Source organism: Periplaneta americana, chromosome 2 (genome assembly GCF_040183065.1).
Source record: "Periplaneta americana isolate PAMFEO1 chromosome 2, P.americana_PAMFEO1_priV1, whole genome shotgun sequence".
NCBI lineage: Eukaryota > Metazoa > Arthropoda > Insecta > Blattodea > Blattidae > Periplaneta > Periplaneta americana.
Genome location: NC_091118.1, coordinates 31,066,047 through 31,079,802, shown reverse-complemented (window position 1 = coordinate 31,079,802; position 13,756 = coordinate 31,066,047). Strand labels below are relative to the sequence as shown.

The 13,756-nt window shown below is 33.8% G+C and overlaps 1 protein-coding gene across 2 annotated transcripts in view; it reads left to right on the top strand.

Moving 5' to 3' along the window:
• Positions 1 to 13,756, top strand: part of Ccdc114 (Coiled-coil domain containing protein 114) — a 36,433-nt gene that overhangs the window by 22,210 nt on the left and 467 nt on the right. The window contains exons 6-8 of one of the 2 annotated variants that reach the window (XM_069814265.1): positions 2,083 to 2,341; positions 7,425 to 7,623; positions 10,396 to 10,412. In XM_069814265.1, the coding sequence (XP_069670366.1) occupies positions 2,083 to 2,341; positions 7,425 to 7,623; positions 10,396 to 10,402 (465 nt within the window). In that variant the 3' untranslated portion in view covers positions 10,403 to 10,412. The remainder of the gene's footprint in view (positions 1 to 2,082; positions 2,342 to 7,424; positions 7,624 to 10,395; positions 10,413 to 13,756) is intronic. The other variant, XM_069814257.1, reaches the window with a different exon arrangement.

Here is a 13,756-nt window from a genome sequence, read left to right as displayed (position 1 = left end):
GGTATGTGACCATCCAAACTATACTGTACATAGCGCCTCTGTTGGGTTAAAGAAGTAATCCAATCCTGAATTTTCACAACTATAATTTTGCTGAAATTGCTAAAGACCTCTCTGTCCAATCCATCCACCAATCTTCACATTCCCTTTTTTAATTTTTTATCATGCATGTTTTAATAATAAACTGTTATTTACTTACTTACTTACTTACTTACTGGCTTTGAAGGAACCCGGAGGTTCATTGCCGCCCTCACATAAGCCCGCCATCCAGGGGCAGCTTTCGGGGTAGTGCCAGTGTGCCATGGCACAGCCAATGAAATAAACAAAAAATAATATCCTAAAAAGCAGTTCTAATAGTTTATTTCTACACTTTTATTCGTATTTCATCTGAATGAGCGCGCGCACAGATCGGGACGCACTCTTGCAGCGTTTTTCCGAACTTTGGAGCCACTTCTGTGTGGCACTGCTTACGTCCATATAACACTGTACAAAAGGCTACTGATTCTAGTTTATATACGTTTCTTATGGCAGACTTTGAGCCGAATTCAGTTTGACTTGGTAGTTAATATTCCGTCTGCTAGAGCACAGTAATGCAGAAATTTCGCTAGATGGCAGGGTTGTTGGAGACGTTAGGAAAGGAACCATCAACCGCAGACTTGCACGAAAACACAAGTTAAAGTTCCGCGCCAAATGTTAATGTAATGTTGCCAATTCAAAACTAATGCACATAACTTGGATTTGAATGTGTAAAGTATTATCCGTTTAACAATATTGAATGCAGAGATAGTCATGGTTCTTTTTAGAAAAATAAATATTTTTTTCATATTATGTAACACTGTTTGTTAATGTTGTGTAATATTTTTTTTATTTTGCGGCAACTAAATATCGCTACACTGTTGCTATAGTATTGATGCTTTTATTAACGATACATGAGATCTGTGCAGGACATGAACATGTGTTATTCAGGCCACTGCCTTGGATTCATTGGCCTATTAAATAAAATGCAAACGTGTTCGTTTATTATTTATATCACTGTTTATCTCGTGTGTTTTTGCCAGTAATTTTATTAGTTATAAAATTTATTTCTATTTGACTAACAATACTGTGAAAGTTTTGCATTATCTGTGTCTGTAAATTTCGTTATTAGTTTCGGAAATGTTATTGTAACTGTTACTAGATGCATTATTAACTGTACACCTGGTAAATAGCTGGTTTAATTAATGTGTTTTATTTAACATAATGTAAACGTGAGCTGTGATTATCAGTTTCACTAGGGTGATTTGCGTACAACCTTTTTTTCATTTTTGGCACCACCACCAGAATGCCTCACTGACCGCCACTGCCGCCATTGGTCCCTGTCCTGAGCAAGATTAATCCATTTTCTATCATCATATCCCACCTCCTTCAAATCCATTTCAAATATTATCTTCCCATCTACGTCTCGGCCTCCTCAAAGGTCTTTTTTCCCTCCGGCCTCTCAACTAACACTCTATATGCATTTCTGGATTCGCCCATACGTGCTACATGCCCTGCCCATCTCAAAAGTCTGGATTTAATGTTCCTAACTATGCCAGGTGAAGAAAACAATGCGTGCAGTTCTGTGTTGTGTAACTTTCTCCATTCTCCTGCAATTTCATCCCTCTTAGCCCCAAATATTTTCCTAAGTACCTTATTCTCAAACACCCTTAACCTATGTTCCTCTCTCAAAATGAGAGTCCAAGTTTCACAACCATACAGAACAACTGATAATATAACTGTTTTATAAATTCTAACTTTCAGATTTTTCGACAGCAGACTGGATGATAAAAGTTTCTCAGCCGAATAATAACAGGCATTTCCCATATTCATTCTGTGTTTAATTTCCTCCCGAATATCATTTATATTTGTTACTGTTGCTCCCAGATATTTGAACTTCTCCACCTCTTCAAAAGATAAATTTCCAATTTTTATATTTCCATTTCGTACAATATTCTCGTCACGAGACATAATCATATGTAATAAATTGTAATAGTTTTAAAATAGAATTAAGGATATCAGACATTTTACAGATAGAAAATTCTTAATTATGGTAATGATGTTATGCAGGTGGAGTTGCTGCAGGATCAGGTGTGTGAGCTGCGCAAGAAGATCGATGATCAACGTGATGTGAACAATCGTCGTGCATTGGAGGAACAGGAGACACTTGCACGTCTTGCCTACACCCTCGCCGAGAAGAGAAAAAGCGCAGATACTGTAGCAAATAAATTGGAGGAATGTGAGGCTCTTCTGAAGAAGTTACTCGATGGAATCAACCGCATATTCCATTTAGTACGCTGTGATAATGCCCCTATTCTTTCTCTGTTAGGTAAGATACTAGAAATTTTATCATATTTCATGTCATTTCACTTATTTCATTTTCATTTATTTAATAATAATAATCAATCTTCTTAATGTATCCAGCTGTTTGCTGACAACATAAAGTCCACTATAGTCCACTGTAGTCTATTCAGTTGTTGTTTTTCACAAGAAATGAGGGGTATTTTGATCGGTGTTCATTATAAACGCCTGTTGCTAGTAGCCAGAGGTGGGGATGTAGTCAACATATACTGCAGGGCTGTGTCTTCTGCAACTGGTACTGATGATTTTAATTTACTTCTTTTGTGGTTTATATATGGACAGTATAGAAGAATGTGTTCCAGATCTTCATCATGATTATTACACCACAGACAAGTAGGATTATCTGAAATATGAAATCGGTGCAGGTACAATTGAGTGACAATGTGACCTGTTCTGGCTCTTGTTAAAAATGTTTGAACATGTCTGGGCAAGTTTTTGTACATTTCCAGGTCATTTGGTTTCTTTTGTACAGACTGTAAAATTTTTCCTTTGTCAGAAGAGAGCCAATTGTTGATCCATAGGTTTGTAAAAACAAAAGCATTGGATAGAGATATCACTTGAAGAGGTCTTGGATAATAATAATAATAATAATAATAATAATAATAATAATAATAATAATAATAATAATAATAATAATAATGATCAATCAATCAATCTTCTTAATGTATCCAGCTGTTTGCTGACAACATAAAGTCCACTGTAGCCTATTCAGTTGTTGTTTGTCACGAGAAATGAGAGGTATTTTGATCGGTGTTCATTATAGATGCCTGTTGCTAGTAGCCAGAGTTGGGGTGTAGTCAATATATACTGCAGGGCTGTGTCTTCTGCAACCGGTACTGATGATTTTAATTTACTTCTTTTGTAATAATAATAATAATAATAATAATAATAATAATAATAATAATAATAATAATGATAACAATAATAATAATGATAATGATAATAACAATAATAATAATAATAATAATAATAATAATAATAATAAATCATTATTCATTGATTAAAGTTCTCGTTAACACTTTGTTAAAAAACCTAAAATTTACTTTGTCATACGTTAAAAGTGTTAAAATTGTTAAAAAAAAAAAGGTATATACCTTCGACAGACGGCTCGTTTCGACGCTATGTGTCGTCGTCTTCAGTGTCTCTTGAACTACTGGTGATCTTGACTCTGCGATGTGCAGTTGTCGATGGTAGGGGTGGGGGTGTGTTGTTCCTATGGTGGGGGTTGGCTGTTTGTATGTTATGATGTATTATGATGTTGAATAATATGTGCGTATCGAACTGCAGTTGTGTGTTAAGTATATATTGTGGGTATGCTATTGTATTCTTATATATTTCGTACTGTTCTAGGATGTTTAACTGTGAACTTTTAGGTGTGATGTGTAAAATTTCCATATCTGTTTCTATATTATTGTAGTCATGATTATTGTTGATAATGTGTCCTGCATAATTTGATGTGATGTAGGGTTTGGTTATAGCTTTAATATGTTCATTATATCTTGTGTGAAAGGATCTTCCTTTCTGTCCTATGTAAAAATGTGGGCAACTATTGCATTTTAATTTGTAAACTCCAGTTGAATTATATTTATTTGAATGTTTAATGTGGTTATTTAGATATTTCTGTGTTGTGTTATTTGTTTTGTATGCTATCTTGTATTTTAGTTTTTTGAATGAAGTTACAATTTTGTGGGTATTGGTATTGTGATATGTTAATGTTATGTATTTATTCTCGAGTGCTGTTTGTGTTGGTTTGTTCTGTTTTTGTTTTGCCTTTTTTATTAGTGTGTCTATTATGTTAGGGTTGTATCCATTGTCTTGTGCTATATATTTTATTGTGTTTAATTCTTCAGTGTAGTTGTCATTGTTCATTGGCATATTAATTAATCTGTGTGTCATTGTACGGAAAGCTAAGTAAATTTTATAATAAATCAGACGTAAAATGTTACATAAAAGTACCCTGAAAGATCAAAGTTCGTGTTCGGACAGTTTCATTTTGATAAAATAACAGGAATATTAGGCTACGTAAATTTTACATAATTCACAAACATATCTCTGTTGTTTCTAAAATGAAATTTTAAATTCTAATACCAGGATAAAATTCTGAAGAGGAGTAGATAGACAATAACATATCTAAATCACAAATATACATACTTTGTAGACTAACATTTAAACACCAGAATAAGATACGGTACTTAAGAAGTACAGTGGTTTCTGCTTAGTAGGACCACGTTGGCACCATGCGTTTTGGTCCAGTAATGTGGCTGTTCCTCTTAACTGGAATTAGACACATAGCCTATATTGACGTGTACTGTATTTGTCCCTCTAACAAGCAAACGTTCTGATGGGAGCAGATAAAAAAGTTAAAATTTTTTACAAATGTAATCTTCATCTTACGATGTTGGTGACGTATAAACGTCCGTTGATGTGACATATTAATGAATTTAAATACTATTATAATCACAATCACGCCATGGTATGAAAGAAAAATTTCATAACCTCGAGCGGGATTCGAACCTGCGACTTCCTGTACTCCGGTCAGGCACTCTACCACTGAGCTATCGAGATCGTCTCACGCCAAAGTCAGGCGCTCCACCACTGAGCTATCGAGATCGTCTCACGTCCGGAGTACAGGAAGTCGCAGGTTCGAATCCCGCTCGAGGTTATGAAATTTTTCTTTCATACCATGGCATGATTGTGACTATAATAGTATTTAAATTCATAAAATTTTTTCTTCCACCATGTTAATAATGTCAAAAGAAGTGCTTATACAAATTTTGGTCACTCGACCGCAATTACGAGACCGTCCAGAAAGTGATTTTCCCTGGGGCCGTTTATAGAAAAAAGCACAATTTCATGGAAATATTTATTGAAACTGATACAGCAGTTGTTGCGCTATTTGTCAACATATCCCCCACTGGAACTGAGACATTTGTCATACCATAGGATCAATTTTTGTGTCATAGAAGTCAGCCGCCTCAGATCGGAACCAGCGTTTGACTGCGTCTGCACCTCTCTCTGTCGATCCCATGATATGAGAAATGTCTCAATTCCGATGGAAAATATGTTGAAAAATAGCTCAACAAGCTGTGCCCGTTTCAATAAATTTGTCCAATGAAATTGTGTTTTTTTCTTTCTGTTAACGGCCCTTGGCGAATTAATTTTTTTACGGCCCTCGTAATTGCGGTCGAGTGGGCAAAATTTATATAAGCACTTCTTTTGACATTATTAAAATGGTGGAAGAAAAAATTTTAACTTTTTTATTTGCCCCCATCAAAACGTTTGCTTGTAAGTTTGGTCCTAACACGCAACTTTATTGGACTAAAACATATGGTCCCAACGTAGGCGGAAGCTATTGTAAGCCTACATAGAAATTATTATAATAAAGGAAATAACGATAATGCTGATAATAATTGAGATAATTTATATAATAATTTCAGGGTGAAGCAATGTCAATAAACTACTGCTACTGTCAATATTTTGATTATACATCTTGATTACACGACTTCTAACACTATATTACTTCAGAATATGTACTATATATCTCTCTCGTGTTAAATTCTATCTTACCTGGTTAACATGTTTCGGTCTGTTATTGACCTTCTTCAGAACTGGCTGTTGCTGGTCTTGGCGCCGAAGCAATATTTTGTATAAACATCTTGATTACACAACTTTTAACACTGTTTCACTTCGGAATATGTATGATAAGAACTTCCTTGTGTTAAATTTTTAATGTATCTTGTTAACATGTTTCGACCTATTTATCCACACCTGTGGAGTAACGGTCAGCGCGTCTGGCTGCGAAACCAGGTGGCCCGGGTTCGAATCCCGGTCGGGACAAGTTGCCTGGTTGAGGTTTTTTCCGAGATTTTCCCTCAACCCAATACGAGCAAATGCTGGGTAACTTTAGGTGCTGGACCCCGGACTCATTTCACCGGCATTATCACCTTCATTTCATTCAGATGCTAAATAACCTAGATGTTGATACAGCGTCGTAAAATAACCCAATAAAATAAAAAAAAATAAATCGACCTATTTTCGGTCATCTTCGGAACTGGTCGTTGTTGGTCTTGGCGTCTCTTATTTCCTGTGTGGGTGCGTTCGTAGTGTAGAGTCAACGAGTGTATGTGTTTTGAAGTTGAGTTGTGTGTTGAGAATATCGTTGGGGTGTGTTTTCGTGTGTCTGTATATTTCATATTGTTCTAGGTGTTGAGTTTCGGGCTTTTTGGTTGGATGTGCAGTATTTCCATGTCTGTGTTGATGTCTCTGTAGGTGTGGTTGGCATTTGTGATGAGTTCTGCATATGTGAAGGTGTTTTGTAATTTTGTTATGACTGTGATGTGTAACACCTGCAACAACTTCTACATAGGACAGACAGGCAGATCATTTCAAACACGTTACAAAGAACACATCACAGCCATAACAAAATTACAAAACACCTCCACATATGCAGAACACATCACAAATGCCAACCACACCTACAGAGACATCAACACAGACATGGAAATACTGCACATCCAACCAAAAAGCCAGAAACTCAACACACTAGAACAATATGAAATATGTTGTTGTTGTTTTCTAATGCCAGGCGTTTGACAATAAAGTCATTTGACCTCTTGCACTCCAATATTTTTCAAAGATATTATCATGACCAGCCACTGAAGCACAGATTTTGAGGTACAATATGAAATATACAGACACACGAAAACACACCCCAACGATATTCTCAATACACAACTCAACTTCAAAACACATACACTCTTTGACTCTACATTACGAACGCACCCACACAGGAAACAAGAGGCACGACCAGTTCCGAAGATGGCCGAAAATAGGTCGAAACATGTTAAGAAGTTACGTTAAAAATTTAACACAAAGTTCTTATCATACATATTCCGAAGCAATATTTTGATTTCGAGCTTAGTAATTCTATGCTGTGAATCCACTGTGGCATATGTTTGCAAGCAGCAGAGGTTTGACTCAAGTTCATTGATGAATATACCTGTAATTTTAATAAACTGATCTGAAATTGGAAATGTTTTCCTTACACACAGGTGATAATGCACAGGTGACTTCTTATAATGTCATGTTATATTTGGGCATTATCGGGCGTCGAACCAATGACCTAATGAGTGTGGTTTACTATATGGAACACATGGACGACAAACCATCATCACTTATCCAAGAGGAAGAACTGACCAAGCCCCACCTTGTTAGAATTGAAGAAATGGTGCCCACAAATCCCTGTCCACTGTAAGTATTGAAAAAACATATGAATGATATACTTAGATTCATAAGTTGAAATAGTACAAAGCATCCTATTTCGCTCCTGGCAGGAATGTACACATGAGCTAAGCATCCGTGAACATTCTAGGTGGCACTATTAATTGGAAAAGAGAAAATGAGGGTTTCATTAGATTGTTTATTCCAAAATCCCATTAAGATTTAAAAATTAACTAATCAGTTATTCATGTGTGACAATAATTGAAGAAACTTAATACTGTACATACTTACGTAAGTGTTGAGTAATTAATGTAACTATTAGAGGCAAAAACATAAAAAATTACTGACTTATTGTCTTTGTCCACTGAACTTTTTTGAAACATCTTTCTGGTAAGACTTAATTCTAGGACCTAGTTGCAAAAAGCTAGATCAGATATGATCAGTGATCAAAAAGGGTTTGATTGGCCATCAGTTCTATTTTCTTTGAAGGAAGAAAAATCAGTATTTGATCGGAAATCAATCTTCCATCAGATTTGATCAACAGAATTCTGTTGATTAGTGACTGATTATTGATCAAATGTAGAGTAGAATAGAATAGAATGTTTTATTTTCGCTGACAGAGTTAAGTCATAAGGCCTTCTCTTCCACTCAACCAGCATTAATCAATACATAAGTGATATACATATTTAAGTTATGAATATTTATAATACACTAAAGATTCTCCAGCAATATTCATCAGTTAAGTTTTAACGACTAGTACATGTTTATTTAATTTGAGATAAAACCTGTACATAAAAGTAATAACTTAATTTATGAGCTAATGTAATTCAATTCGTCTATATGCAATATGTAAAGAATTATAATTAAATTGAGATAGCTAGTTGGTTAAATGATGACAATTAATTTAATAGAAGTTTACTAGAATTATGTTATAGGGAGGAAAACATAAATCTAAAATTGATACAATGAGAATTATATTAATGTAATGAGATTTTGCCATTAGAGATTTTATATTCTATTTAGAGAAATTAGTGGTAATAATAAGAATGGACAGATGTTAGTTTCATTATAAGTAAGAAATATTGATCAGTAATTAATCTGTTAAGCAAGAATTTATGTAATTTTGGCCTAAATGAAGTTATTGTCCAACAACCCCTTACATCACTTGGAAGCGAGTTCCAATTTCTAGCAACTGAAACTGTTTAGGATGAAAAATATAAAGATGTTTTGTGGTAATGAGTAAATTGTTATGATGAGACCTGGTACTTAGCTGATGATATGCGGATAAATTTTGAAAATGAGAAGCCATGTAGTTTGGGATAGCTGTGCGCAGAATTTGGAATAAGAGAATGAAAGGCTCGTCGATCACTTAGCCTTAACCAAGACAGAGTTTGGAAAGACAGGGAAACATGATCATACTTACCAATATTGCAAATGTAGGGAGAAGAAACATTTTGAAAATATGCATTTTATTTCATTTTTTTTTTTAATTTCAGTAACTCTTAAACAACTGAACCTAAATATAAAACTTAAACAAATAATTGCTTATATCAATTGGAGTTTGTGTACAAAAAATCAAGTCTCATGTTTAATAAATATATAAAACAGACATTTCACCCCCCTTAAGCTAAGTTTTTGTTTATTATTATTTAATTCATGGCCGCATTATTGTCCATAGTGAACTTATACACTGAAGCATTTCTCTTTGTTATGTACATATACATTGGGATCATAAATTTGAGTCAGTTTTTACAAAATAACAGTTTATAATCTTAAAAGGAATTATTTATACATTTTGGGACCTCAGGAATCCAAAAAAAAATAAATAAATAAAAAAAAAAAATAATACATGGTGCCATTTAAAGGCAACAGGCCTTAGGCACACTCTTTATAATTGAAAACATGGTTTCTGAAAATATGTTCAAAATATTCCTTTTTTCATTAGTACACTGGGCTTCAAAAGAATTGCCGAGTCAAAGTCACTGTCAATTTGAAATATTATCCTGTTACGAGGACTTCACTGTATGTATGAAATAATTATACAAACACATCTGAACTGGCGTCAATTTCCTAAAGAGTTTTTATTCCATGCAAAGAAAAAATGTGTAGTTAAATGTTTCAATTAGTTTCAGTTTTCAGTTCTGTATCTGTATTTATACAATAAAATTTTGTATTTATATTTATAATAAAATTGATACTTATTTTGTTAATACAAATGTAACTGGCCGTATATTTCGATTGTAACAATGATAGCATCCATGGATGATAAAGAAGGCTGTGGAATACAATATAAACTGTAGTTTTACTATTTTAGTGTAGTATACTTATTAATGTTGTAAAATAAAAGTAGGCTATATTAATAATTTAAAATCAATTCATATTAAATAATAACGTGAAAATGTTACAAAAGTCGTATTTATATGTTTTTAAAAAACAAATCTCAAGAAAATAGCTTTCCACTTCGCCATGTTTGCTAATGTCCTCGGAAAACAATTTAATTTCGTATCAGCATTTCTTTTGCAGCCCAGTGGACCTATAACTTTTGTATGTCGAGTTTCTTCTTAAAATTAAAAAATAAGAAAGCTACAAGTAGAGTTCCTTAGTTTTTACTCACCTGGTATAAAATAAAGCATGTTGTAGTTGGTTAAAAAAATTATATCAGTCTGTTAAGACTTTTCAGAAAAATTAGTTAAAATTATTAGAGATAACTTGTTTTATCTATGTAAATTATTCAACACTGAAATCTGATTTTTATTAATCTACGTTACATTCATCTTGTGCTTGTGTTTTTCACATGCTAAGGGATTGATGGATCTAAGGTAACTTGATACATATAATTTCATTTTCTAGTCATCTTAGACAAGCAATAAAAATAGTAGTTGCTTAATGCTCCTGTATATGTAGGATTTTTCGTGTGTACGTGTACTGTTGTACAATTTGTAGATCCCAGTGTTGATCACATTGAACTACAGGTTTGGTGAATGCGTACCTAAGCTTTCCACTGTTCTGTGCAACTAATGATGCTGCAATAATCCAACTACTGATACTGAGCATGTATAAACTTATTCATTCATTCATTCATTAATTCATACATTCATTCATTCTGGCGGAGTTAAGGTCATCAGGTCTTCTCTTCCACACCACCAGAATACAAATACACATATGCAAGAAACAAATGCATAGAGTCCTCATGCTTCTTAATTTTCTGTGTTAAATGGCTTAAATCTGACTCACCAGTGCATGTCCAGCTCGTAGCTTATCTTTACTCTTAGCACATAGGAGGCATGGGAAATAAAATAATTTATTTTTAGATTCAAAACCACAAATCCAGCTGTTTATTTCATCTTTTTTTTACATTGGAAGCCCTGCAAAATGTCTTACCTCGGCTTGTTTGTGCTTTGTTTAAATCGAGTTGCAGTAATGGCCTTCCAAACTTCTTTATTTTGCACTTATCTTCCATGATTAAAACTGAAAAATTTGTATGTAAAAGATATTGAACACTATTCATTTTCTTTGGAAACGAACACTGGTCACACTCACAGATTAATATATTAAGACCAAATCACTAAGAAAGACTAAATGGACATTTAAAGGATTGTAAGGAACCATTAATAAATACAACAATCAATAACACATCTGTAAAAAATGTAACCATTCTTTTGGGGAGTATTTTGTGTTGATTGATTCGAGGGCGAGAGCTTTCATTACATCTGTGAGTGTTTCCGATTTATTTACTTCTTCTGTTAGCTGTAAAGTGTACTTGAGTTGTTTAAAATCTAGTGGGTTATCTCTTATTTGTAGTTTCTCTCTGTTGTTGGGTATTTTCAGACTGAATTTTAAGTGAGATACTTTTTCTAGGAAGCTAATTTGGGTTTTGAGGTTGGGAGGAATTGGAACTTTTTTACTCCATTTGAAGTGTTCTAACCTAAGCATTTTTTTCGTGTTGTATCAGCGCTTGTTCTTGTATTTTTAATGTTATAGCATGATTCTGTGTTGCGGCTCGCATAGTTGCAGTAGGTGTGGTTTTTATTGCTCCTGTGATTATGCGGAGAGCTTGATTTTGTATTGTCTCAAGTTTATTCATGTTGGCTTATTTTGCTGTTAGAGCTTCGCTACCACACAGAAGGGTAGGTTTAATGTACATGTTGCATGTTGTGTTGAGGACTCTCCTGGAGCAGTTCCATTTAACACCAGCTAGTCTTTTCAGAATCTGTAGTTTTTGTTCTGCTTTTTGAGTGATGTTTGTTATATGATTTTTCCAGCTTAGTTTTGTATCGAAAGTTATGCCTAAGTATGTTGCGTTATCTATTGCTTTGAGTGGTTTATCTTCGAGTCGTATGTTGATTTGTGGTGGTTTGTACTTTGTACAAATTTTGATGGCGAAGTTGAAGCCATTTATACATCACTTCAAAATTTATTTGTTTGGCTAAACCAGTGCAAAAACATAGTCATCCTGTCTGACTCCAAAGCGGCAATCCAGTCCATCAGCTCAACTACATCTCCTAAAATGGAAAAAGTAAAAGAAATTCATTGCATGGTAAAACAAATTCAAATGCTAAATAAAAAACTGGTCTTCCAATGGATCGCGGCCCACTGTGGACTGAATGGTAACGAGAAAGCAGATATGTTAGCAAAGAAAGGAACTAAAATCAACTTAAAAACAAATTTCAAGTTCCCATATGAATCAATAAAACGAGTCATAAAAAGAATAAGTAACAGCGAACAGGCAAAACACCAAAATTCAAAAGGGAAAGAATCATTCAAAGATCCAAAACTAATTCCTGATCTACGTCGAAAATCTGCCGTGGCCATGTTTAGATTGATTACTGGTCATGATTGCCTCAGTAAACACCTCCATCGTATTGGAGTACTGAATTCACCTAAATGCTTACTGTGCACCAAAGAAGAGGACAAGGAGATGGAGCACCTGGCTAATTGTGAAACTCTTAGGACATTTGTGGACCTTCAATCAAAATATTGGGAAGCAAGAAGGATGATGACTTCATTGTTAAATCCAGAGCATTAGATACACACACACACACACACACACACTTTAGTGTAAAGAGTTCATAGTTAGTTTTCTCCAAATTGATTGTCATAAGATTCCTTGAATACCATTCATTGACTTTCCTAAGAGTCACTTCGGTTCTTTCTTTGAGTGTAGACAATTTTTTTTAGTTTTCTGATGTCCAAATAACTAAATCGTCGGCAAATAGTGCAATTTTGACTTCTGGTGTTTGTACTGCAGTTTGGAGATCATTAATATATATGTTAAAGAGAGTCGTACTCAGTACAGCTCCTTGTGGGAGTCCTCTATGTGTTTGTTGGTATTTTGAGATACAGGTATTATATTTTGTGGCACAAAATCTCTGAGAGAGAAACTGAGTTATCCATTTCAACATGTTATTCTTTACTCCTATTAATGGGAATATTAATATAATGAGATTTTGCCATTAGAGGTTTTGTATTCTATTTTGAGAAATTAATGGTAATAATAAGATTGACAGAAGTTAGTTTCATTATAAGTAAGAAATATTAATCAGTAGGTATTGTATTGTATTGTATTGTATTTATTAACATTCCATGGTATCCATACATTGCTTTACAACTAGAATATGGAACAAGTCAAAAAACTTAATACTATTATAAAGTCTTAATTTATAGTTACATTCTAGATGAAATATATACAGAAGAGGTTTACAATATAGTCTACTAGTACAACACAAAGTTTTAATATCAATTTCATGAAGTGTTATTGAATATCATGAATTCACCTACAGAATAGAAGGCGTGAGAAATTAGGTACTTCTTTAATTTGGCCCTAAATAATTTTATGTTTTGAGTTTCATTTTTTATATCAATAGGGAGGCTATTAAAAATTTTTACTGCCATATAACACACTCCTTTTTGATAGCACGATAGACTTGCCGATGGAGTATGAAAGTCATTTTTTTGACTTGTATTTATGCTATGAACTGTTGAATTAGTTACAAAGTTTTCACGATTACATACGAGGAAGATTATTAATGAAAAGATATACTCACGAGCCATGGGCATTATTTGTAGTTTTTTTTAAATAGTCCTACACGATTCCCTAGATTTGGCACCTACTATTATTGTAATTACCGATACTCTTTTTTGTAATAGAAATATACTGTTACTA